This window comes from Pongo abelii, chromosome 2 (assembly GCF_028885655.2).
Source record: "Pongo abelii isolate AG06213 chromosome 2, NHGRI_mPonAbe1-v2.0_pri, whole genome shotgun sequence".
NCBI lineage: Eukaryota > Metazoa > Chordata > Mammalia > Primates > Hominidae > Pongo > Pongo abelii.
The window spans coordinates 108706029-108733549 of NC_085928.1; the positions used below are offsets into that span (position 1 = coordinate 108706029).

Below are 27521 nucleotides of genomic sequence, written 5' to 3' on the forward strand. Positions count from 1 at the left end.
GTTTCCTGTGAAATATGGGATTGAGCCCAGTGGGGTGGTCAGACTTGCTTCCATTAATGATGCATTTTTGTCTAATTAAATCTGGGCTTGTAGAACCCAGATATGTGCAAAACTGATCAATGTGGGGCTGGTCCTCAAAGAGCAGGGTTGGGGTCTCCTACCCCACAGTCAGAAGTAACTTTTCCTCCCCTCCCTCCCATCTCAGCACCACTGTTTACCGCTTGGCCTTGGGTCATGGTCACGATGCATGCACCATTGAGGCTCCTTTGTTCATAAGTGACACGCCAGCAGACTCCTATGGGGGCACACCTGGAGCCTTCTCTTTTCTCACTAACAAGCTTTCCCAATCCCCGCCTGCCTTGGAGTCCCTGCCAAATGCAAGCGATGCTACTATCTCCCTTGTTGTAGCAATCCCTAAGTAAACAGCCTCTGCTTGTTCTCACTTGGGTGGTCTTTGTTGATTTCCGCAAGTCCCTAGCAAGTCCTGAGATGCATAAGTCTCAGGTTCTGTGCTCACTAAGTGCTGGTGGCGAATGGCATTTCCTGCAATGTACATTGGGTTTGGAAGCTAGCAGGAGATGAGGTTCAGGCCCCACAGCTGTCCTGCCTATCTGAGCCCAAGAGAACCTGGTGCTAGTGACTTCTTTGAGCTGGAGTCAAGCTATACCTGAAGCAGTTAGACTCCCGGACTTTGCAGGGTGGAGCCAGTAAGACTCTTATCTGCTTAAGCTACTCTGAACTGGGCTCTCTGTCACTTTCTCTGGTTGGTTCTGAGTTGGCCAAGAAATAGGGACTTTCTCAATCATTGACCAAGTCCTAAGCAATCTGGGCCAGTGCTGCAGAGAGTGTGGTTTAAGTGCCTGAGCTGATTGTGCACAGGTTGTGAGTTGGAGTTCCATCATCATAGCTGGCCTGGCCGTGGTCCATTTGCTATTCAGTCTCTGGGACCCACCACAGAGTTCAGTAGTCCGCAAGGAACACCTGTAGAATTGCAACGAGAGTAGAGCCCCCTCCTCCAACCCCTTCCTGCCTCACCCGTGCCCCCTGACAAACTCTCCAACTCCCGGTCTGCCTTCAGGGGCTCCAGCCACCTGCCCTTTGGGGACCAGCACCCTTCTCTTCCAAGAGTCTCCGCTCAGGGCCACCTCCTTCACCCCTGCCACAGCCTTTGTCCTCAGCCTTCACCTCTCTGGATAACACTCACTTTGGTCCCACAGGATCCCCTGCCGTGGTCTGTCTGCCCACTGAATGGTAACCACACGGGCTACGATGAGGAATGCGAGAAGGCGTCCTCCACACAGTACTTCTGGTACAGGAAAACCCTCAATATCTCGCCGTCCCTCCAGGAGAACGGGGGTGTGCAGTGGGAGCCGGCGCTGTGCCTCCTCCTGGCCTGGCTGGTGGTGTACCTGTGCATCCTGCGTGGCACCGAGTCCACTGGCAAGGTGGGACAGTGAGGCACAGAAGCCCGGTGCTCCTGGCGGGTGGGAGGGTGCACCGAGGGGCAGCTGCCTCTGTCTCCAACCCTGGGCAATGCCAAGGGAGTGCCCTCTGCAGTGGAGAGGCAGCAGCTATGTTAGGGCAGAGGGCACAGATGGTGTTGCTGGGACAAGTCACCTACTAGATGACTATAGAGAGGGCCAGAGGTGGTTAAAGTTGCAACCCTAAATCTCAAAACAAGGACTTTCTTAGAAAAAAAAAAAAAAGTTTTTCTGTACCAGTCAGCCCCAAATCCATACCACCCAGACAACCAGACAGTGAGTTTGCTTTTCTTTAAGATTGTATGTGTCCTCGAGACACGCTAGCCACTGGCTTTCCAATTCAGCTGCACGTTGGTATTTTCTGGAGAGCTTTCAGAAATCTCATGCCTTAGCCCTGCCCCTCAAGGTTCTGCAGTAACCAGTCTGGGGTGTGTCCTGAGCACTGGGCGGGGAGGTGGGGGACGTTTAAAAGCTCGCCAGGTGATTCTAATGTGCAGCTGAGTTTGAGACCCTTTGTTCTAAGCTGCTTCCAATCACCCTCCAGAGCTGTCGGGCTTGATCTCCATAATCCTTTCTTGGAGCATCCCAAGGCTCACACTTTCACTGGGGCTGACATGTTCCTTCAGCTCTAGTCTGCTCCATGTAGAAGGTTTGCTTTCAGTGTTCCCATCATCCGCCACCTGCCTGAAGCTTCAGCAGATGTCTCGGAGCCTAGCACGCCCTGTCTCATTCACTGTCACTTCTCACAGTAGACCCACCATGGCTTGAGCACCCACATTGTCTCATTCTGGCAACAGCCCTTCATGGTAGATTTCATGATCCCACTCACCTGAAGCTTAGAGAGGTAAATAGACCTGCCCAAGGGCACAGCTAGTGAGGGCAAAGCCCAGCCTCACCCCAAGACTTCCCATTGTCTTGGTTTGGTAGCCACATAGCTCTCTCTATGCCTTAATGATGTCATCAGTTCCAACTGTCACCTGCTGAGAGTCCTAGGAGGCCACCTGTCCTCACCCTCTGACTACCCGAGTTGCCTCCTCCAGCCACAGCCCACCCCCCATGTATTTCTTGAGGCATTAGACCAGAGCTACCCATGGTATTCCAGGGCCCATGGGACAACTCCAGTATCATGCCTGGTAGGACATTTTATTTTGGTTTCTAAGACCCCCTGATGGCCAGCCTCTTAGCCCCCAAAGTCCCCTGTGCCATGGCTGAGGAGAGGGACGAGTGAGCACAGGTGCTCTTTCCCTGAGAGAGCTTAGAACCTGCAGCAGCCCACTCAGTCCCATCGTAGAGCCTGGCCATACTGTCATGCTCATAAAAAATGTTTTTGTAATTTATGTTTGCCAGATTATTATGATTATGGTCTAAAAGATCAGAGGGCAACATCTGCAGAGGTAGAGATTAGAGACCATTCCTTTTCCCAATCACTTAGAAATGTGTTGCATGAGACCATGTCATGCCATAAAAACTTATTTATTCTTATCATCTATTTCCTCTGCTTCAGCCACACCCTTCTCCATGGGAAAAGTACCCCAACAGCTCTATGTAAATGGAGCTAATCTTGTCACAGACCATGTGCCATTTCCTGGCGTCCTCTGTTGGAATCGCCTTTGTTTCCTGCCAGAATCTCTGCAGAGTGGTCAGAATTGGTTTCTTCCAATAGGTTAGGCTGGATCACGTGTCCAGCAGTTCTGCCCACTTGGGGAGAAGTGAGCCACCTTGGTAGGGACTCCAGGAACCTCCAGGAAACTTGCTTACCTTGGGGGAAGGAGGGAAATTTTTGGGGCTGGCCCTAAGGGTCTGCTTAGTGCCCATTGTGATGGATGTTAGTCACGAGTGAGTGCTCTGTCTTTTCATCTCTGTGTCTTATCTGGTTTCTTATAATCTTGGGTGGATTTATTACTCTTCTCAAATTACAACAACCTCAGCTAAGAAGCAGTGATAAAAGACACACCCCACATTCCACCTGCCGTCCCTTGCGTGATAGCATACAGAGTGCCATTCTGGTGGCCTTGGAAATGGATGAGAAGATGATGCCACACCTCAATAGGAAGGGAGGGCCAAGTGTAATTCAAGCCCACCTAAACATGGGCCACCAGCCATATTTCTCACAGAGAGACTCAAACTTTAAGGGAACTCTTACACAAAAGACAATCTTGCAAAATATTTATTTGCTTTACAAATGAGGCTCTGGTACACATACGAGTTGATTTACAGAAAAAAATCCATTCCTGAATAGGCACACGTGCACTTGAAGGTCTGTATTCTATGGCTTTGTAACAGTTAGAATCACCCAGAGCATGACAGGTGACTACTAAAGCTACCATGAACACCGAAGATATTAACAAAACATCACTGAACTTACGATGCATGTCGGTGGAGAAAGAAGATCTGGTTGACAAAAATGTCCATTCAGGTGTAATGTTAAAGCCTAAGGAAGTAAACCCTTTCTGGAGGGTTGCCATAAAAATCAGATCTGAATTTCCTATTGTGTTTATTATGGGGACATTGTCTTCTACTGTACACCTCGCTGTTTTCCTGCATGAGCACTCATGACCAATCTGCTCTCAGGCCCCAATCCTGGGGAAATCTGTCCTCCTCCAAGCTGCAGATTTTTTTTTCCTTTTAGTTGTGTTCCTGCTTTGTGTGTAGGCCACCAGGAAGCTCAGAGCTGAATCTGGCTCAGAAACTGGGTAGAGACTCATGCACAGATTCTATGGGCTGCTTTTTCCTGTGGGCTCATTACTGGATTGCCCATATGTTTTTTTCATGCTGATTTCTTTAGCAATTTTGAAATGTTAATGTGACTGATGTGTTTTTGTGGGTAACCTCAAATCCTTTCTGGAATAAGATCAGGTTGAAGGGAGGGTGGAAGGCAGAGGCTCGGTACCTGTTTGCCTCTTCTCTACTGAATAAGAAATGTCGTGCTGGTCACAGCTGTGAGCGACCACAACCCACCAGCCCATTTCCCCAGCCCTAACCCAGAGCCTGTGTGTGACCAAGAATCTCCATGCCTTTTCCAGCTGTCAGCAGCTGGGCAGTGCAGCCTGAATACCCCAGATGTGGTGGTGCTCCATGGGGCGCGGGTCTATCCTGTGGACCCCACTGCTCCGGGAAGCCGACTCTGCCCTCTGATGCCCGCAGGTGGTGTATTTCACGGCTTCACTGCCCTATTGCGTGCTCATCATCTACCTCGTCAGGGGCCTCACGCTCCACGGAGCCACCAATGGCCTCATGTACATGTTCACTCCCAAGGTACGGGCTGAAGCCGAAGGGCCCTAAAGGCACCCCTCACTCATCCTGCCACCTTCCAGGATGGGTGGGAAGAGGGAAAGATGGAGAGTGGGCCAACACTGTACCTAGGGAAGCTGATGTGAGCCCACCAGGGTGTGGCAGGAGTGTGGAGTACCTGCAGTCGCTGGATCACCTCCTCAGCCAGGTCATCCCTACTCCCTGTTAATTCTGGAGCATTAAGTCTTTCAGCCTCTCCTCTTCATCCTCACTGCCCCCCAACTGCTGCACCCCTGCCACCGCCTCACCTCAAGCCCCTTTCAGACTGTGGACCAAGCTTTTTGCCATGAGCACCACTCTGGTCATCTTGCTTGCCTGCTCACATGGTTCCACGCACCCGTTTCCCTACAGGGTTTCCCAACCGACCCATTCTCCATGCACCCCACACCCAGGGTTCATCCATGGAGGGTGCACTCTTGCCTTTGGGATGGGGCAAGTTCTTCATTTGGCAAATCTAGCCCCTGGAAATAAAATGACTGTGTCATCCTTCCCCTTCTGCATTCCAAACGCCCCCTGACATCAGTGCCGAGTGTCAACCCACACCTAGACCTCCCCTGCCAGGCCACACCCCCTCCATCTCTGAATGCCCAGACCTGTGCAGTAACTGCCTGTGAATCAGGGCTCCATTTGTGTTTTAATTATTTTACCCTGCAGTATTCCATTGCATACCTCCACACTGGCGTATAGTCGTGAGCATAGCTGCTTCTGGTTACACACCTCCTATGGCTGAGGTGCTGTAGAGGATATGTAGCACCTTATATCCTCCACATAGCACCTGTATTCTCCACAGCACCTTAGCCCTGGGAGGTGTGCAGCTTGAGCTGTGTGTTTCATCTGCCAGGGAGTGGGTGGGGCCAGGAGAGCTGGTCTCCAGCCCTAGGGGTGCCCCTGATGGCTGCGTGCTGTAGGTGAGCTCCTTCCCCTCTCTGGGCCACTCTCCTGTTGCGGGTCTGAGTGTTTGGGATCCCACCCAGGGATCATCAGCCCTGTCCCTGCTGGCCTTCCAGATAGAGCAGCTGGCCAACCCCAAGGCCTGGATCAATGCAGCCACCCAGATCTTCTTCTCACTCGGCCTGGGCTTCGGCAGCCTGATCGCCTTCGCCAGCTACAATGAGCCATCCAACAACTGCCAGAAGCACGCCATCATCGTGTCCCTCATCAACAGCTTCACCTCCATATTTGCCAGCATCGTCACCTTCTCCATCTATGGCTTCAAGGCCACCTTCAATTATGAAAACTGCTTGAAGAAGTAAGCCTGGGCTGTCCCACCAAGTCCCAGGCCTCCCTGAGCTCAGAGCTGAAGGGTCGCCTGGGCAAGGGCTGGGGCAAAGTGCACCAGTTTTGGAATCCTCAATCCAGGGCTCACATTCAGACTCCCTACATCACCACCAGTTGCTGGGGGGCCTGGGGCATGTCAACATCTGCCTGGCGGGGATGAGGGCATGTTAACTTGTTGCGAGCACTTAGCATAAAAGGACATACAACAATCAAATTTTGTTTCTTCTACCCCATCTCCCCCACCTCAAAAGTAACCAAGAAGCCTCTAGCTGAGCCACAGAGATTGCAGGATTCACTTTCTGTAGCCCCTTGCCCAAAATACAAAGACATTATCCAGGAGGTATGCTGTCCAGTTGGGTAGTCACTAGCCACAAGTGGCTATTTACAAATTTACATTTAAATCAATGCAACTTAATTCACATTTAAATAACTTAATTCATATTTCAGTACATTCCCTTGTTACTTTCAATCAGTTGCTCAGTGTCCACCATTAAGTGCTCAGTCGCCATATGTGGCCAGTGAGTACCAAATTGGACAGCCCAGATAGAGAGCATTTTCATCAGCACAGAAACTTCTGCTGGACTATGTTGGTCCAGAGGTTAAAATAGCCTAGCTGTGTGAGTTTGGTGCCTGTTGTCATCACTGTTCATATCTGAGGCTTCTTCAGTGCCATTCAAAATTACCCTGCCCTTTAAAAGATCACCAAGCAACAGACTCCCTTTCCTCACCTAATCAGAAAAGAAGAGCTGACGGGAGGCTTTGGTGACAGCTGCCTTTCTGATCAGTGAAGGTCGATCCGATGGTCTGCTCTGCAGGGTGAGTCTGCTGCTGACCAACACTTTTGACCTTGAAGATGGCTTTTTGACAGCCAGCAACCTGGAGCAGGTAAAGGGCTACCTCGCATCTGCCTACCCAAGCAAATACAGCGAGATGTTCCCGCACATCAAAAACTGCAGCTTGGAGTCGGAGCTAGACACGGTAAGGTGCCCGGGCAAGGTCGAGGACTGGCTTCTCTCCACACACTCATGGGAACCTTGGTGAGCTGCTGACTTGGGAGATAGGCGAGGTCCGTAAAAATAAAGAAAGATCCTGAATTACTTTTCCTGCAACTCCAAGGAGAAGAGAGGCTTTACCACCACTCTCTTGAGGGCTGCTTGAGAATGCTAGTTATAATAAACTTCCTGGCGGACCTCTCTGTCCTTTCTCTCTTTTTCTTTTGTCTTTCTAAGCTTTTAAAATACAGGAAAGTAGAGAGAATAACAAACACCCATATATACCACTCAGAAAGATCAATTGTAAACATTTTGTCATTTTGGGCTCAGATTTTTTTATATAAAAGAAAAGAACGTTTCAGAGATGAAGTTAAAAAGTCCCCTTTTTTTCCCCCCTACTCACCAAAGGCAAGAACCTTCATTTTTATATTTCTATTACCCATCTATGTATTCTTAAATAATATCATTGTTTTGTTGGCAGTTTTTATTTTATTTTTTTCTTTTTTTCAACAAGCCTTTTGCACTCCTATGTCGGCAGTTTTTAAATGGGCATAAATGGTCTGGAAAGATACTTCTCTCATTCAGCATTTTAATTTTGAGATCTGTCCATAATAATACATGTGGAACCTCATTTGTTCATTTAAATACTGCATTTTATTCCATCACATAAGTATACTGCAATTTATCCATTCCCTTACTAATAGACATTTGGAGGTGTTTTTTTTTTAATTTTTGCTACTGAAAGTCATCTTTATTTATATTTTACAGAATTATCTCTGCTGTGCTGGGACCTTTATTTTTTCACGTTGGTTTGAGGATCAGTTTGATAAGTTTCATTGGAAAAAAAAATCTCCGGGGTAATTTTTACTAGACTTGCATTGATTTTATAGTGTAATTTGGGGAGAATTAATATCTTTTGAATTGTGATATTTGACTCAGGAACATACTTTCTCTCATTCAGTCAAGTCTTTTAAAATATTCTTCAGCTAACTTTCTCTATGAACATCTTGGCACATCTTTCATTAGATTTCTATTACCTTACTGTTTTATTGTATTGTGAATAGTGTTTTTTCCCCTCATTTCTATCATTGTTTGTTTTTGTTGCAAAAGAAAGCTAAATATTTTATATGTTGACCTTGTATCTAGCAATCTTGATGAATTCTCTTATTAATTCTCATATTTCTCTATAGATTTGCTTCAGTTTTCTATGTAAGCTATCGTATCGCCTGAAGATCGAATTTTGCATTTTTCTTTTCAATGCTTATATCTCATTCCCTTTTTCTTATTGTATTCACTAGGACTTCTAGCACATGGGAGTAGAAGTGATAGTGGGCATATTTGTCTAATTCTTATATTTAATGCAAATGCTTCTAGAGATTATTTCTAGAGAGTGTTCCTAGGTAATGCTTTTCAAGGATAGGGAGTAGGGAGGGCCTGTGGCTCTGGTTGCCAGTAAGCTACTTTGGAGGTTGATATTTTTGGGGTGGTTGGTTGGTTTTGGGTTGTTTGGCACTTTGTTTCATGGGTACAACCACTGTAGGTCATTTCATGGGTGAGGCAATGCTTTTTTCTCCTGGTTGCTCAGCCCTAGCTCCATGCTTGTACTGGCCTGTGGCATGAGCCTGCTTCCCCAGGCAGGCATCAGACCCCAGCCCCCAAACCCCAGCCTTCAAGGCCTAGGTTCTGTTCAGGTGACCCATGAGGTCCTTTGGCTTCAGCACCTGTTCAGTGCTCTCACTTCAACTTTCCTTTATGGTTTTGGCACCTGGGAGTTTTCCTCACTTACTTTTGAGCTTGGCTCTACAGCCAAGAATTACATGGTTGGTTATTGATTTATCTAGACTTCGTTTTTCCTGTTGCTTTTGTTCTTTTTTTTTTCTTTCTTCTCTTTCCCCATTCCACTTTATTCCCTGCTGTTTGGAATTTGGTTGCTTGATTTCTCTTCTTGAAATTTTCCTTTCATATTTAACTTAATAAAGTCTAAAGTTAAACAGTATCTTGACCTCCTTCCCAAAATTCAAAAGGACTTTAGAATACTTTCATTTTATCTCTCCCATTTCAAATTATTGTTGTCTAGTTCTGTCTCCTTAACCTCATACATTGGACATGACATTATTGTTTATTTTATACAGCTCTTATATTTACCTACATGTTTGCCATTTTATTTGTTCACCATTCTTTCTTGCATCCCAACATCTCCAAAGGTTTTTCCTTAAAATACTTTCATTTAGAACAGTTTTCTTAAATTTTGTTCTATAATTGGCATCTATCTTTTAAAGACATTGTTTCTTGGAGTAGAAAATTCCAGGTTAACAGTTATTTTCTTTCAACACTTTGAAGATGTTTGCCATGTGATTCAGGCTTCCATTGTTGCTCTTGAAATTTTCTTTTATTCTTTGTAAGCAAGCAGCTTTTTCTCTTTCTCATGATCTTCTCTTTGTCTTTGGCCTCTGCAATCTAGACATGGCATGAATATATTTTTATTTATCCACTCTAGGCCTAGGTGAGGTTGGGCTTCCTGGATCTATGGGTCCAATGTTTCTTATCGGTTTGGGAAAATTCGTACCTATTATCTCATAATCATTGTCTCTGATTCTCTCATTTTTCTCTTGGAACTTCATTAGACATGACTTTTTCATCCTGTCCTACAGGTCTCTTAACCTCTCTTTTATTTTTCCCATCTTCTTATCCTTTTTTATTTTATTGATTCATTTCTGGATATATCTTTCAGTTCACTAACTCTTCAGCTGCATCTAATCTGGTATTTAACAGTCAATTGAGCCTTTTAATTCAATAACTATATTTTTTATATAGATGCTATTTTTTTCAAATTTACTTGTCCATCCCAATAGTTTCTTGATACATGTTTATTTTTGTAATGTTATCCTTTGTTTCTTTAAACATTTCGTACATAACTGTTTCAGTGGTGGCCATAGGCAAGAGAACGAGAGCAGTATTTTAACACTGTTTAGAATTGCTGGCTCATGATAATAATAAAACGTATATCAACTTTTTGTAGATTTTTACTATTGTTTTTAAGTTCTCTACAAGTGATCACTCCCTTGTTGTCAGCACATAAAGCCAACTATTTTCAGTATGCCCCTGAGCAACTGGTATACTATAGAATTGACCTGTGTTCTTGTATTAGTCAGTGCAGCCTGCCAAACAAAATACCATAGGCTGGGTGGCTTAAACAACATAAATTTATTTTCTTTTATTTACTTTTAGTAGAGACAAGGTCTTGCTATGTTGCCCAGGCTGATCTCAAACTCCTGAGCTCAAGTGATCCTCCCACCTAAGCCTCCCAAAGTGCTGGGATTACTGGCATGAGCTGCTGTGCCCAGCAAACAACAGGAATTTATGTCTCACAGTCCTGGAGGCTGAGAAGTCCAAGATCAAGGGCCAGCAGGGTTTGGTTTCTGATGAAGACCTGTTTCCTGGTTCATGAACACCTATCTTCTCACTGTGTCCTCACACAATAGAGAGTTCTCTCTCTCTTCCTCTTGTTATAAGGCTACAGTCTGGTCAGATTAGGGCTCCAATATTATAACTCCATTTAATCTTAATTACCCCCTAAAGACCCTATCTCCAGATACAGTCACATTGGGAGGTAGAGTTTCAACATACAAATTTCGGGTGGACACGGTTCAGTCCATAGCAATTCTGAATCTGACAGTCCAACATCTGCCACCTCGGGGAGGGGTGTTCTAAATCTGATTTCTTATCTTGCTAGTTCATCACTCGTAGTGACTTCTCTCCTTGTGGGTTTGTAAATCCCTGTTTATGAGCACTTTGCTCAATCTCTGGGAATCCTGTGTGTCTAAACTGGGAGGCTTCTACCCAGGGAGGGCTTGTTTTTGCTTCTTCTGTGGGTAGCCAGAGAGTACCACAACCTATTGTCCCTTTTGAGCCCCTTGGGGGATTTGTCTTTAAGCAGGAGTTCCAGCCTCAATTTCCATAGTTTAACATCTCTGCAACAGCATTACCAGCACAGGGACCTGACCACTGAGCACCTGCCCCTCCTGGTTGCCTGCTGACCAAGCTGGCTCCCTACAGTTCTGCTTCCTGCTGCCCTGGCCCCGCCCTCCCTCCTCAGGTCCCAGCCACGGAGGTTTCAGGACACCCAGTCGGTCATCACATTAGAAGCAGAAATTATCCATTGTTTTATTATCTTTCATCCAGAAATTACGTAAGTTGGGGCAGGAGAGGGGAATTCAGTGTTGCAGGCTGGCTCCAAGTTCTCACGTGCTTTGCATATATGAGCTCCTGGCAGCTCCCATTTCTTTTCAGCCCAGCTGAGTGTAAGCGGTTGGTCTGCAGATGGAAGCTCCAACCTCACAATGTGGCTTCTCATGGCCACTTCCAAGGTCCCCCATGTTGTTTAGCACTGAGTGCGTGAATAAGACTGTAAGTCCCTCTTGCATGTAACTGGTGTCTTCTCACCCTGGGCAGGCCGTCCAGGGCACTGGCCTGGCATTCATCGTCTACACAGAGGCCATTAAAAACATGGAGGTGTCCCAGCTGTGGTCGGTGCTCTACTTCTTCATGCTGCTGATGCTGGGCATTGGGAGCATGCTGGGGAACACAGCGGCCATCCTCACCCCTCTGACAGACAGCAAGATCATCTCCAGCCACCTGCCCAAGGAGGCCATCTCAGGTCAGCACGGCCAGCCAGTGGAGGAGGCAGGGGTCAGGAGGGCCAGGGCGTGGGGGTGAGCAGGGGAGAGCTCCCTCAGGGGTCATGGGCTGGTTCAGGTGGCTACAGGGGGCTGCAGCCACCTCACCACGGTCCTACCATGTCTTTGCACAACCTGGGACCAGGGCCACGTGATTCACCCTGTGCGTTCCATTCTCCACATCACAGGGAAGTGAAGTGGCCACCCCAACCCAACTCCCCAGCCTGACATTCAAAGTTCTCCAGGCTAGGAGAGAACTCGATTTTGTTTCTGTTTGTTTTCATTGAAGTATATTATATATATTTCAGACGGAGTCTCGCTCTGTTGCCCAGGCTGGAGTGCAGTAGCGTGACCTTGGCTCACTGCAACCTCCGTCTCCCAGGTTCAAGTGATTCTCCTGCCTCACCCTCCCAAGTAGCTGGGATTACAGGTGCACGCCATGACACCTGGCTAATTTTTGTATTTTTAGTAGAGAAGGGGTTTCACCATGTTGGCCAGGCTGGTCTCGAACTCCTGACCCCGGGTGATTCGCCCATCTCAGCCTCTGAAAGTGCTGGGATTATGGGCGTGAGCCACCACACCTGGCCTGAAGTATGACCATTATAAAGTGTACATTTCTTAAGTACAAACTCAGTGGATTTTACATGTGTATCCACCCGAGGGACCACCACCTAGGTCAAGATACAGAACATTTTCCACACCCTAGACAGTTCCTTCACACCCCTTCCCAGGCAGTATGCACCCCTGGAGTTCACCTCTATTCTGACTTCTACATTTTAGGGGTTTTTTTCCTTTTTTTTTTTTTTTAAAAAAAGGAACAGTCTCATTCTGTCACCCAGGCTAGAGTACAATGGTGTGATCTTGGCTCACTGCAACCTCCACCTCCCAGGCTCAAGCTGTTCTCGTGCCTCATCCTCCTGAGTAGCTGGGATTACAGGTGCACACCATGATGCCTGGCTAATTTTTGTATTTTAGTAAAGATGGGGTTTCCCCGTGTTGGCCAGGTTGGTCTCAAACTCCTGACCTCAAGTGATCTGCCTGCCTTGGCCTCCCAAAGTACTGGGATTACAGGCATGAGTCATTGCGCCTGGCCTTCCTGTTCCTGAATTTCATATGAACGAAGTCCTATTGTACACACTCTGTGTCTGTTGTCTTCACTCAGAATCTACCTGTGAGATCCACTCATGTTGTTTCGAGCAGCAATCGTCTGCCCCTTTTTCTGCCTATATAATAATCCATTGTAAGGTGACATACCACAGTTTATCCATTCTGCTGTTGATGGACATTTCAGATCTTAGGAAATGAGCTGGCTTTTCCAATTACATCTCTCATGGTTTCACTCCCTGGCCCATCTGCTCCACTCCAACCAGGCAGTGCCTCAAGGACCCTGTGGCCTGCACTACTCTGTCTCTGAAAACACCATTCCTCGACACGCAGGACAAATCAAACCCAGCGCCCAGGCCATCTCCTTCAAGCCCTGACCACTCCAGTTGGAGTTACCCCCACCTCTTCAGAGTCCTGCAGCACTTAGACCCCCTCCTCAGGCCTGGTCTTTGTAGCCAACACTAGGTGTGCCCGTAGCCCTCAGCCAGCACATGGCCCCTTTCTCCTTGTGTGTCCCCGTCGGGATAGCAGGAGGGCTCAGTAGCTGGCAGTGTATGGTGTGCTAGTGGAAAGGGCAGGTGTGGGCTCTAGGCTCAGACACGCATGGGGTCCCCAGGGGAGGCAGCTGGAGGGGCCTGGGATGAAGGCCCAGGTTCTGGAGGCTAAAGGGCCTGGGTCTGAATCCTCACTCTGCCATGGATGTGCTATGGGACGTCGGGGGAGCTTTAGACATCCCTGAGCCTTGCCTTCCCATCTGTGAAAGGGGGCTCTGGACACCTGCCTCAGAGGCCTAAGGGTCCAACGCATTGCAAGTGCCTGGCACATGGGAGGATCTGGGTGGACATTTGTCTCTTCCCTGCCCCACCCCCTTCTGGGTGGAGGCAAGTCCTCTCTAGGAAGTCCTCATGGGGCCACCCCATATTCAAGCCTCCTTCCCTGATTCATTTCTCATGAGCTCCAGGGGTGAGTTGTTGGGATAAACAGCGGGGGTTATAATTGCAGACCCACAGCCTGGGCGGGATCCTGGAATGGCAGTGCCCACCACGTCTGCTTCATTGAGCTCAGTGAGTCAACATCAGTGACCCCTGCCAACACGCTTTGGGACACCATTGTGCCCCCTGCCCCACACACACGGCACACACCTTCAGAGAGTCCAAACCATGACAGCTCTTTCAACCCATGTGGATGAAGCAATCAGCCAAAATTGCCTGAGGGCCGACGGCCCCACTGTCCTGTAGAGAACTGGTGAGCAGTAGTAGGGGGGGTCTCGGGCAGGTAAGCAGCTGGTCTTGTGGCCCCCAGGTCTGGTGTGCCTTGTCAACTGTGCCATTGGCATGGTGTTCACCATGGAAGCTGGGAACTACTGGTTTGACATATTCAACGACTACGCGGCCACACTGTCCCTGCTGCTCATCGTGCTGGTGGAGACGATTGGCGTGTGCTACGTGTACGGGCTGAGGAGGTGAGGAGGCCCAGGACCCTCATTTGCATAGGGAAAACACAGCCACAGAGGCCACGCCCCTCAAGGAAAACAGCTGTTTCTTGATGTACATCTTCACCTCTTCTTTAAGCTTCGCATCATGACTCAACATTTGTTCTTTGCCCGCAGATCTCAGCTTATGCTCTGCCTCTATTCCATGCTCAGTTTGCTTCAGCGAATATCTTTTTCTCTATTCCCTGTACTTTTGCTTTGTATCCTAGGCTGTTTTAGGGTTGACCCTGCTGGACCCCCACAGCTTACTGGGGCAGGGAATTGTGCCTCCAGGCACTGGATGCTCTGATCATTGGCCAACATCAGTATTTTCCAAGAACCCTGACCAAAGTCCAGTTGATAACTTAGACCTTAGAAAATTTGGCAGATTCAAAATTTAGTCAGTGAGGTTCTCAATCCCAGTGCACAGCACGGGACTGGAATGTTTTAATTCTCCCCAGGTGATGGAATGTGCAGCTGGGGCAAGAGCCACCGGTCTAGAGCAACCTTCAAACTCGAGTGTGCCTCAGAGTCCCTTGGGCTGGTCAAACACAGCTGCGGGACTCACCCCCAAGGTTCTGATCAGGCAGGCCAGGGGAGGGCCAAGAATTCACATTTCTAGCAGGTTTCCAGATGAGTCTGGCACCCACGCTTTGAGAACCACTGGCCTAGAGAGCTTTGCTACCTCAAGTGTGGTCTCTAGAGCGGGAACAGCAGGAACAAGGCGCTCCTTGGGACTGCAGAAGCTCAGGCCCACCCCGTCCTGCTGAATCAGATCCTGCATCTTCACACTATGTCCAGGGGGCCTGAGGCACATCACAGTTTGGGCAGCGCTGCTCGAGTGGGCGCTGGTTTGGGCGAGGAGGCTGTGCCATGTTGTTTTCTGCCCTCTTCCCCAGTCTTTTTGATCCTCCATGCTGGTTCGGGGTGGGGAGGGAGGCATCCCTGAAGCAGCATTCCCTGCTGTGTCCCTGGGAAGGCCAGGGTCCCGTGCCATGCTGAGGGATCTCCCATGATCGATCAGGACATAAGTTAAACAAAGCCAAATTGATGTCTTTCCCTTAGGACTTCTCAGAGTCTTAAAGACAGTTGCGGATCCCAAAGAAAGGATTAGAATTGCAGCATTTCCAGACTGACTTGGTCAAGAAATGCCTTTTCACCCTCCACTCACCCCACTCCCACCCTTAGCTACTAACATTTTGAGGACACCAGTGTTAGGGGGACCAACTCTCCCTGTTTCCCCAGGATCGAGGGGTTTTCTGGGACGTGGAACTTTCAGTGCTAGAACTGGGAAAATCCCTGGTCACCTAGGAAATGCCAGTCTAGAGGGAGAAAGAGATTGGTCACTGAGAGGGTGAGTGTTTCAGGATAAAAAGAGAAGGTTGGGAGAGAGGAACAGAACCTAGGGCCCGCTGGAGGTCACTAGATGGGTGAGGGGCACAAGTCCATCAAAAAGGGGCTGGTGAAGGGAGACAAAGGCAGAAACAAACGTGCTTTTGAGATGTTGTAGGTGGACTGACCGTGTTAAGTGGCAGGAGGGGAGTGCTTTGGCTTGCTCAGGGGACACCGCCATCTAGTGGCCACCCAGCGACAGTGTCCTGGGGCTTTTCTGCAAACAGCTCTTCCCAGCTTTCTCCGTCCAGGAAAGTGGGTGGTTATGGGGGTGTGAAGGGACAAGAGGACCCCCGACACTTTTTCACCTGTCTGATTTTGAAAGTCCCAGGTTTTCACGTCACATACATGAGACTTCATGGCCTGCAGCCTAGAGTCCAACTACGTCAGCAGCAACAAAGGGCAGGTGGTGGTCGCCACACAGCCTTGCATGGACACCCAGGACATGCAGCAGGTCCCAGGGAGGGAGGGGCTGTGGCTGCAGCTGGTGACGTCACACCCACACCACCCCAGCCCTCCTGCCAAGGCTGCCTCTCCCGCTGTAGGGAGCAGGTTTAAAGGCTCTGGGCTGGAGGTGGGAGGCCAACCCAGGTTCTGGGCCTGGTCTTTACCAAGCCCTAAGGAAGAAGGCATCGCAGCCCTGGGCCTTGGTTCCTCCTGTGTGAAATGGGGAGTTTCGTTGAGCCAACGTCTCCCAAAATGCCAAAGATACTTTTTATACTGTGTACGTGTATTCAAAAATACATGTACTTAGTTTGCCAAGTCAATGAGTAACTGGCTGCTGTTGTGCTGCTGCTAACTGTAGGTTTAAAAGTAAAGAAGAGGGAAAAGAGAGAGCTACAGGCATGATGGAGATGGTGATGGTGGCTGTGGGCAACATCTTTGGGACTCACTACCCTGGCCACTCTAGACCAGCTCCAACAGGCCAGGGCTACAGTCCTTCAGTCCGAGGTTGGCTCTTCCTCTGTCCCAGAAAACCTGCTCTGGTTTCAATGGACCAAGTGATTCTGCTCTGTGGTGTTTCTACTGGGAAAGGGAGTCACTGATTGACAGCAGCAGGCTGGGTAGGGGGGTGGGCAAAGCCGCCCAAGAAGCCCCTGTCATTGATGACCAGCCCGACAAATGTCCATCCCCTGCTGCCTGTGCCCACCATTCCTGGAAGCTGCCCTCTGGGCTATGCCAACAGCCTTCATCTGAAGGCTGGCATTAGGAAGGCGTCTTCTGATGTCTACTCTCTGCGGGTTGCTTGCTCCATCACCCCTCCTGGGCAGCCTCAGCCCTTCTCCCCTCCCCACCGCAGCACTCATCTCTCAAGAAGGTGTCACAGAGGAGCCCAGTGGCCAAGCTCAGACATCAGTTACCACCTAGAACAAAATGTTCCTTTGTGAATAGGGACAGGCAAGCTGGATGCCCTGACCTCCGCAGCCTGGATAATCCAGACTTTCTCTCCCTGTTTTCCAAATAGATTTGAAAGTGACCTTAAGGCCATGACCGGCCGAGCTGTAAGCTGGTACTGGAAGGTGATGTGGGCTGGCGTAAGCCCACTACTGATTGTCAGCCTCTTTGTCTTCTACCTGAGTGACTACATCCTCACGGGCACCCTGAAGTATCAAGCCTGGGACGCCTCGCAGGTATCTGCTGTCTCTGTAGGGCTGGCACTGGGCCCCCATGGCCACTCAAAAGCATGGGCCATTCGTTTTCTGAAACCAGGGAATTATTTCCATGGTGTGGGTAGGTTATTTGTCACGACATGGAAATATCACTGAGGTATTTTAGAAATAGTCCAGCACAGAGGAGCTGGGCTTTGAGCTTTTAGGTATGTGCTTCAGTGGGGCGAGAGGAAGGTACTCCTCCAGAGCTTCCCCATCCACCTGTCCCCTGGAAGCTGAGAAAAACTCCCGCTGCAAAGGCGCCAGCTCCTGCCTCCTGAGCAGCGCTCTCCTCCGCGCCTACCACAGCAGACAGCACTGACAGAGAACATTGCTACCTTCACGGAAAGTTGCATTCCGGGCTAAGAGTAGTCGCCTACAGTTTAGGTTCCCTGAAAGTTGCCTTAGACATAAGGTGCTTGATTATTACCATGGTTATTCATTATGGGTAGCTCCAAACAATATCTCTACACCCACTGGTTAAATAGTTACTATTATTCCTAGTTTATGGAAGAAAAAGAAGGTGAGGGCAGTTAGGCTTCTGGCACATTTGCTAGTGAATTGCAGAGCCGGTGGCCCCAGGAGTGAGGACACTGGCCCCACATGCTCTCTGCCCACATCACATAGCCTCCCCATCACAGATGGGCCCTGAGGCCCAGCGGCAGTGCTCTCAGCAGGTGCTCTCTGCTGACACTCAGTCTCTCCTTTCAGGGCCAGCTCGTGACCAAAGATTACCCGGCCTATGCACTGGCTGTCATCGGGCTGCTTGTGGCCTCCTCCACCATGTGCATCCCCCTGGCGGCCCTGGGGACTTTTGTTCGGCGCTGCCTCAAGAGGGGAGACGCAGCCCCCGTGGCCTGAGATGTGGGCTTCCCAGCCACTCACAGTTTTACAGATACTATTTACAGGCAGAAACTCCTCCGTTGCTTTTTCAAATGCTTAAGCCGGGAGTGCTCAGCCCGTCAATTTCCTGAGTGTCTAAAGAAGATGAGGAAGGTGTGCAGGAAGAAAACTCCCTTGGGAGAACGCACACCCTCCCGAGGTGGCCGTTCCTCCCCGTCACCTGCCTGCTCATCATCGAAGGAGGAGGGCTATGAAAGCCAGTCTCAAAGATAACTGCATCCTTCATTCCAGAAAAGTCCTAGAATTAGGGCACATTGCAAACTGAAATATGACTATAATTCTTATGGAACCAAATTTAAGCAATTTTTGTTTTTGGCTGAAGAGACACCAAAATATTAGAGGACAAATATTTTTAGATCCATTTAAGGAGTTTTGAAGTGCCTAAGATGACATATTTGTCAATGGTGCAAAATTAATTCTCTTCTTTTTTGAATTGTAGTGAATATGCAATTTCTGTGTTCCCCTTCCACCCTTTAAATCTTAGGATGACAAGTTATAAAGAAAGAAGATCTTTGTTTGGGACCCCCAAAGGGATCCTTTCTCTAAGGTCTCTGACAGTGGGTCCAGGACCAGACCTCTCTACAAAAAATTACCCCAACTACAGTTTGCAACCCCAAACCACATTAGAAGTCTGTGCAAACATCCCTCTGTGGTGTCTTGGTGCATTGGAAAAGGAGTCAGCAGCCACTGTGAGGTGAGAATGAAAGTGGATCTCAGCTGGGCTTGGTGGCTCACGCCTGTAATCCCAGCACCTTGGGGGTCAAGGCGGGTGGATCACTTGAGGTCAGGAGTTCGAGGCCAGCCTGGCCAACATGGCGAAACCCCATTTCTACTAAAAATACAAAAAAATTAGCTGGGAGTGGTGGCACAGGCCTGTAATCCCAGCTACTCTGGCTGCTGAGGCAGAAGAATCATTTGAACCTAGGAGGTGGCGGTTGCAGTGAGCCGAGATCACGCCACTCCACTGCAGTCTGGGTGACAGAGCAAGACTCTGACTCAAAAAAAAAAAAAAAAAAAAGGTGGATCTGACTTTCCCTTAGGCTTAATATTACATTTGGACATCGTGGCCAACTCTATGAAGAGCACAAATACCACTTTCTAAAATGTATATAATTCAAACAGAGCATCTTGTAACTGAAGACACACCATATCTATGATATCGCATTAGTCCATGCAGGGAAAAGAAAGATCAGATTGTTACTGTGTCTATGTAGAAAAGGAAGATATAAGAAACTCCATTTTGATCTGTACTAAGAAAAATTGTTTCTGCTTTGAGTTGCTGTTAACCTGTAACTTTAGCCCCAACCCTGTGCTCACAGAAACATGTGCTATAATGAATCAAAGTTTAATGGATTTAGGACTGTACAGGATGTGCCTTGTTAACAATATGTTTGCAGGCAGTATGCTTGGTAGAAGTCATCGCCATTCTCCATTCTCGATTAACCAGGGACACAATGCACGGCAGAAAGCCACAGGGACCTCTGCCCAAGAAAGCCTGGGTATTGTCCAAGGTTTCCCCCCACTGAGACAGCCTGAGATATGGCCTCATGGGAAGGGAAAGACCTGACCGTCCCCTAGCCCGACACCTGTAAAGGGTCGGTGCTGAGGAGGAATAGTGAAAGAGGGAGGCCTCTTTGCGGTTGAGATAAGAGGAAGGCTTCTGTCTCCTGCTCGTCCCTGGTAATGGAATGTCTCGGTGTAAAGCTGACCATTCCCATTCGTTCTATTCTGAGATAGGAGAAAACCGCCCTGTGGCTGGAGGCGAGATATGCTGGCAGCAATACTGCTCTGTTACTCCTTGCTACACTGAGATGTTTGGGTAAAGAGAAACGTAAATCTAGCCTACGTGCACATCCGGGCACAGTACCTTTCCTTGAACTTATTCATGATACAGATTCCTTTGCTCACATGTTTCCCTGCTGACCTTCTCCCCACCTGTTGCCCTGCTACACTCCCCTAGCTAAGATAGTAAAAATAATGATCAATAAATACTGAGGGAGCTCAGAGGCCGGCGCCGGTGCGGGTCCTCCATATGCTGAGCGCCGGTCCTGGGCCCACTGTTCTTTCTCTATACTTTGTCTCTGTGTCTTATTTCTTTTCTCAAAAAAAATTTTCTTTTTTTAACTGCAATAAAGTAGGTCAAGGTTACCCCTAAAGTGAGTGAGTCCCTTCCTGCTCTAACGTCCAGTGCTTCCTTGAGATCATGGAATTCCGGAGAGTTTCTGTGGATATATTTGCACAGATATCTTTGAAGACACAAACACTCACTTGGGACATTGGCCGGAGATGTCTTTTTATTTTTATGCTGTAAAATTCTCTTATAGCAAAAATAGGCTTTAGAAAGGTCTTCTACTGTCTTCAGCAACCATCTCATCAATACTTCCAGCTTCACCTGATTATCCAGTTATCAAAAGATCATTTGACTTTCAAATGTATGAACCAGCATGTACCCCATGGATTCAATCTTCTTATCAGAAGGTTCTTTTATGTCAAAAAACCTGCTGTCAAGGCTTGAAGAGCCGGCACACACAATGGCAAACACAGCACCAAGTCTGCTCTGAATCCTGGAGGATCTGGCCTTCCTCTCAACCCCCACTCATGGTCACCGTCTTACAACTCGGGGCCACCTGGGATCAGTCATCAGTCAGGGTGCATAAGCCTTGAACACCAGGTAGCCTCAGGAGTGAAAAGATAAATGTCCTAGATCATTACCTTATTCAGTGTCCCCACGTTGCAGCCCATTACAACCGCCTGGGAGCATTTAAAACTCCAGATGCCCACACCACACCCTGGGGCCACGGATCAGACCTTCTGGAAGCAAGACCTGGGCCTCCATAGCCCCAAAAACTCCCTAGGTGATTCCGATGTGCAGCCAAATCTGAGAGGCCCCCTTTAAAAGAGAAAACATGGGTGGTACATTGAGGAATATTTACATTTTATAAAATGACTTAAAAATTTGAAGGCATTTTTGAGCATTTCCAATTATATGGAAGAGTTACTTCTATGGAATAGTTTTTGCTCATGGAACTCAAACAGATGAAGCACCACTGTTACAGAATAATGTGCTCCAGAATGAAAATGTCTCGTTTCTGTGAATTTCATGAAGAGCAGAACATTTCTCAAGAATCCTCTTGAGCCAGTAATCAATCCTGTCTCAAAAAATGTTCTTTGCCATTTCCTAGGTACTGCACAAAAGTGGCCATGTCAACATTTGTCCACCCACCCTCCAATAAGCTGGAGCGAAAAAGGGACATTCCATCCCTGTACCCTTAGTGGTAGCCATGACACGATGGCCAGATCATGGACTCCAGAAAGCTTTCTGTTTTTACTGGAAACATAGCAAACCTTGATTTAGCTCCAATAAATTGAGTAGGGAAATATTTGTTTTTTAGCAATTGTCATAGTAAATAAAACTCTAAGCAAGTGTATCTACAGTTTTTGGTTTTTGGTTTTGCTTTTGTCATTTACTGGATACAGTTTAAGACATCTCTCAACACAAGATTTTCTCACATGTAGAAACACAAGCTAATTTTGAAAAAATGGAAAATAAGGGGGGGGGGCAAATCCATCCAACCTTTTTTTGTGTCACCCTTTTCTGCATTTACCTCTTCATGTAACCCGTGAGACCGCACCAATGCAGTGGATGAAGTCTGTCATGGAAAGATGAGAGATAGAGTCCACAAGAAAAGTTAGAAAAAAAATTTCTAAGTGGCCGGATTTAAAACAGAATGTGAGCCCCCTGGAATTGCTGCAGAATCTTGCCACTCCTTTTCAGAGTGTCCCAGGCAGTCTTGCCCATCTCAGCGTCTCTTTTTGGCCAGGGCCGTGCAGAACCACATTAGGTTTGAATGTGACCTCAGAGGGGGGAGTGTGTAAACTATTGTATTTGATTTTTGTATGAGTTACATGGAAAAATTAACTTATGCCACTTTATAGGTAGAAAAGCTGGGGTAGAGAATTAACTAAGCCGATTTTCTGCCCTACATCAGTCAGGGGAAGAAAAAAATAACAGATTTACACATCCCTTTGCAAGGCAAAAAGTGCATCTACAAATAGCAAATTCTTAACCGGAATTTCCTGACCAGTCTCTTACATATGGATCACTTTTCTGTCATTCACCCTCCTGCAGGGTGGGTGGATCAGTGTTTTTTGAGATTACCCAACTAGTATATTACAAACCAGTCCCTTGGTATGCACCGGGGGCAATGGTGAACAGGATAGACACAGTCGCTGGACTTTATGGCACTTACATTCTGGAAAAGGAGAGAGACAATGATGCATAACAAATAAATGATATGATTACAGACTGTGATCATGTCTAAGAAGGAAATAAATGGCCCGATGTGGTGGCGTTAACAGGACAGTACTTTAAGCGGTTGAGGAACTTTGTGAACTGAAATTTGAAGAAGGAACGAGTCATTAAAATTCCTAGAAGGTCTGTCCAGGAGAGGTGACAGCAAGTGCAAAGGCCCTGAGGAGGGAAAGAGCAGAGAGGAGGCCTGTGGTTGGAATGGGAAAGTGAGCGATGGGAAGTGAGCTTGGAGGAGTGAGCGGGGCATAAAGGGAGGCTGGAAAATCACTCCAGAAGCTACTGTAGTAAACCCATGGAAGATGATGGCAGCATGGACGTGGGAATGGATATGGAGAAAAATAGGCAAGCTTGAGCTATACTTTGGAGGGAAAGTTGCCAAGTCTTGCTGATGGGTTGGATTCCCAGCTGAGGGAAAGGGGGATAAAGAGCTTTACCTGCTGGGGGGATGCTGGTGCCATTTCCAGAGATGAGGAAAGTGGGGAACAGAGCTGGCCTACAGAGTAAAACTCAAGAGTGGTTTGACCATGTGAAGTTTGAGATGTCTGTGAATTAGGTGGAAATATCCAGTAACCTGTTGAACATAAGAATCTGGAGGTTGGGTTACGTCTGCGCTAGAGATATACATTTGGGAGTTACAGTGGAGAGATGTTATTTAAAGCCACAGGTCTAAATGAGGTCATCCAGGGTGAGTATACATGAAGAAGAGAGCCTGCGACCAAGGCCTGCAGGAACTCCAATGTGTATTCGGACATGGCCACATGTGCTTTTCCACCTCTCCCATGGAGGGATAGGGTCTGTGTATTTAGGTGGGCTTGTGATTGCTTCAACCAAAAGAGTATGATGGGGAAGGGACACCATTTGACATTCAAGGCTAGATCATGTGGCCATGCAGCTTCAACCTGGTTTGTTGGAACATTCACTTGGGGAGCCCTAAGTTGCCATGAATGAAGCTCCACCACCCTGAGGCTGCTGTATTCCAGCTTACAGGACCAGCTGAGTCCACCTTCCAGCCATGCCTGGGCACCAGACCAGCTTGGGCCAGACAGACCAGCCCATCTGTCAAATTAATGCCACTGAGTCACCTCCATCAGTGCCATCTGGAACAGAATCACCCAGCCAAACTCTGCCTGAATTCCTGACTCACAGCATTGTGAAGTAGAGAGGAGAGATCAACAAGGAATGGAGCAGCCAGGTGCGGTGGCTCACGCCTGTCATCCCAACACTGGGAGGCCCAAGCCAGCAGATTGCTTGAGGCCAGGAACTCGAGACCAGCCTGGGCAACATGGCAAAACCTCGTCTCTACAAAAAATACAAAAATTAGCCAAGCCTGGTGATGCATGCCTGGAGTCCCAGCTATTCGGGAGGCTGAGGTGAGAGGATCACTTGAGCCTGGGAAGCAGAGGTTGCACCACTGCGCTGCAGCCTGGGTGACAGAGCAAGACCCTGTCTCAAAACAAAAAACAAAAACAGAACCCAGGAGAATGTGTGGTCCCAGAAGCTCAGAGAGAACATCCTAAATTCTGCTAAACATGACTTACCACTTACACTTTCTACTTTTCCTAAGGTTAGTCTATAATATTTGAACCCAACTATAATAGGAGCTTGATTTAGGACATAAAATGTTAACACAGTATTTTAGTGGATGATACTTTAGGTTTGTACAACCAGACTAAAGGGCAATAGGCATGCATCACTGAAAATGGTGAATGGAGAAAGGTGAACACCTGGACCTTTGACTAAACAAAAACAAAAAGCAAATTCATGCTCAGAATAATCTACCAAGGCAAGTGTTACGAACAAACAGATAATCTAACTCCTTCACCTGGGACCAGGGAATTCACTTAAACGTGTCACAGCCCCTTACTAATTGGTCCCCCAGTGAGATCACATCATGGAGCCTCTGCATGGATGTTCAGCCCAGAGGAACGAGGCCAGAGGCAGGAAAGGATGAGAGCTGCATACCAGGGAAGACTCCCAACTCGTAGACTTACCCGGATCTCTCAGCAGGTGTGTGCAGATGTGCATGTGTGTGCATGGCTCTTAGGGAATTGCCACCTGGATGAGATTTTTAAAATTTATAACTGAGGGGCCATCAGATTCAACACTCAGGTGAAGTACAAATAGATTATAGCCCATGTTTTTCAGCATCAAGGCCAGAGTAGTCACCTCCATGCTGGCCTTTCACAAAATGAATCCCATGGAAGGCTGGTCCTATAGGATGCTCTAGGAACAAAATATTCCACAGGCTACAAAGTTTAGGTGCTGCTGCACGGCCGATACCTCCTCTAGGAGAGTCACTTTTCAAACCTCTGACCAAAGTCCTGCAGGTTAGATAATTCTGTGTAATTCAGTGTTTGCAAACAGTTCTCACTAGAGATCCACTGTCAGAAAACAAGTGTTAACACAGAGAACCCACATTACTCCAAAACTGCACTGCAGGTCAGGAAAATGCATGGCATCAGGCTCTCTGCCTAACAGATGGAGGAGCCCAGGGCTCATGGCAGGGACAGAACTATCCAACAAGATGCGTTCTCAGCAGTGAAAACATACCGGCAAGTAGACGAGAATAGAAAGCCCCAACACCCACAAGTAGAGCAGACCTGAGAGACAATAGGGGTGGCACTGCAGGCCAGGAGGGACAAGATTCAACAACATTCTCAGCAACTGGCTAACTCTACAGGAAAAAGAACGCTGGACTCTCTGTCAGATGACATCATATGGTCTTACATAAGCACAAAATGTGCTAGGAAAACACTGGTCAATTCAGCACCATTTATACACTTCTTTCACCAAAAGTCATCATAAGAAAATGAAAAGACAAGCTAAAAACAGAGAGAAGATATTTGTAGTATATTAACTAACAGATAATTATTCTCTAAAATATAAAGAATGTCAAAACTATGAAAAGATGCTCAATCTCATTAGTGATCTGAGAAATGCCAAAATTAGATACGATTTTTGTACCTACTGGATTAAAAAGTTAGGAAGTCTGACAGTGCCAAGCATTGGTGATAATGTGGAATTGGGAGCAATATAAATGGCACAAGCAATTTAGAAAAGAATTTCATGTTACCTTATATATTTCAGGCTTATAATTCTACCACTGAGCACGGAGCATAGAGAAATAATTTCCTGTGTGAGCTGGAGACATATACAATGCTCACAGCAGTACTTGTGCAAAAACAACCAAAAACAACCAGAATATCCATCAATATTAGACTAGACAAAAAATGATTTGTGACCGTCATAAATAGATCCAAATGAATACATATATTGTAATATATTCATTCAAAGTAAACAACAGTTGGCTGGGCCCAGTGGCTCATGCCTGTAATCCCAGCACTTTGGGAGGCCAAGGTGGGTGGATCACTTGAGGCCAGAAGTTTCAGACCAGCCTGGCCAACATGGTGAAACCCTGTCTCTACTAAAAATACAAAAATTAGCTGGGCATGGTGTCGCATGCCTGTAATCCCAGCTACTGGGGAGGCTGAGGCAGGACAATTGCTTGAATCCAGGAGGCTGAGGTTGCAGTGAGCTAGTGCACCACTGCACTCCAGCCTGGGTGACAGAGAGAAACCCTGTCTCAAACAAACAAACAAATAAACAAGGCAGACAACAACAGGGTGGACTCCAGCTATAACCGTCAGTGTAGATGAATCTTAGAACAATGCTGAATTCAAAGGCCAGCTGTATCATGCATATGGAATGATGCCATTTCTAGACACTTCAAAAACAAGCAAAACTAAACAATACAGATATTACATATACATTATATAGATATTATGTATCTAGGGATACATACTATGTACTAAACTAGGAAGAAATGCAAGGCTAGTGGTCATCTCTGGGAAGAGGTAGGGATGGCAGTGGGAAGGAGACCATGGGCTTCCAAGGTGCAAGTTCTGTTCTCCCCAGTCATGATCCAGATGCCCAAAAGCATACAGAGGGAAACAGTAAAGCTTTAGATTGAGGTGGAATATTGAATTCTTACAAGCTAGGTGCCTTTCCCAACACTCCTTCCAAAGAAGGAAACATAGCCAGGAGTTAAGGATAATAGCAGAGTTGTGCCCTGGCTCTGGGGAACTCAACTAGCTGCCTCGGATAGGGTGTTCATGGTACACCTGCTGTGTCTATGTCCCTCTCTCCCTCCTTCATCCTTCCCTCCCCCTCTTTCTTTCTCGGGCTAATTTGCTACACAGCATTAGATAACCAGAACACCTAGGTCCTAGCATAAGCCCCATCTCCTCCAGGAAGCCACCTGACTCCCTCCAGCAATAGCTCTGCACTTCACCTTCGTATTCTCTCCTTACTGACTATGGTCAGCAGACTTCTAAGATGCCCCCAAAGATTGCCACCTGGTATTCATGTGCTCGTGTCATCCCTTCCTCTTGAATGAGCTGGACCTAGTGACTTCTAGTGCATAGAATGTGGTAAAAGTGATGGGATAACCATTTCCAGATTAAGTTATAAAAGACACTGTGGGCCGGGTGCGGTGGCTTACACCTGTAATCCCAGCACTTTGGGAGGCTGAGGAGGGTAGATCACCTGATGTCAGGAGTTCGAAACCAGCCTGGCCAATATGATGAAACCCCGTCTCTACTAAAAATAGAAAAATTAGCTGGGCACGGTGGCAGGCGCCTGTAATCCCAGCTACTCAGGACGCTGAGGCAGGAGAATCGCTTGAACCTGGGAGGCGGAGGTTGCAGTGAGCAGAGATCACGCCATCGCACTCCACCCTGGGGGAAAAGAGCGAGACTTTGTCTCAAAAAAAAAAAAAAGAAAAGAAAAGACACTGTGAATTCCTCCTTGCTAGCAGACTCTCTCTTGCTGACTTGATGAAACAAGTTGCCATGTTGAACAGGCCCACGTGGCAAGGAATTGAGGGAGGGTTTCAGCTAACAGCCAGCAAGTGGACCAGTCCAACAGCCCACAAGGAACTGAATCCTGCTGATATGATTTGGCTGTGTCCCCA

At 47.6% G+C, this 27521-nt stretch overlaps 1 protein-coding gene across 1 annotated transcript in view; it reads left to right on the forward strand.

Moving 5' to 3' along the window:
• The window catches only part of SLC6A20 (solute carrier family 6 member 20), a 39430-nt gene extending 19120 nt beyond the window's left edge, over nt 1–20310 (forward strand). Inside the window, exons 4-11 of the mRNA XM_002813842.5 lie at nt 1218–1445; nt 4626–4736; nt 5780–6021; nt 6866–7028; nt 11495–11699; nt 14125–14284; nt 17151–17316; nt 18046–20310. Coding sequence (XP_002813888.3) covers nt 1218–1445; nt 4626–4736; nt 5780–6021; nt 6866–7028; nt 11495–11699; nt 14125–14284; nt 17151–17316; nt 18046–18195 — 1425 coding nt within the window. The 3' untranslated portion in view covers nt 18196–20310. The remainder of the gene's footprint in view (nt 1–1217; nt 1446–4625; nt 4737–5779; nt 6022–6865; nt 7029–11494; nt 11700–14124; nt 14285–17150; nt 17317–18045) is intronic.
• Nucleotides 20311–27521: the final 7211 nt, after the last annotated feature.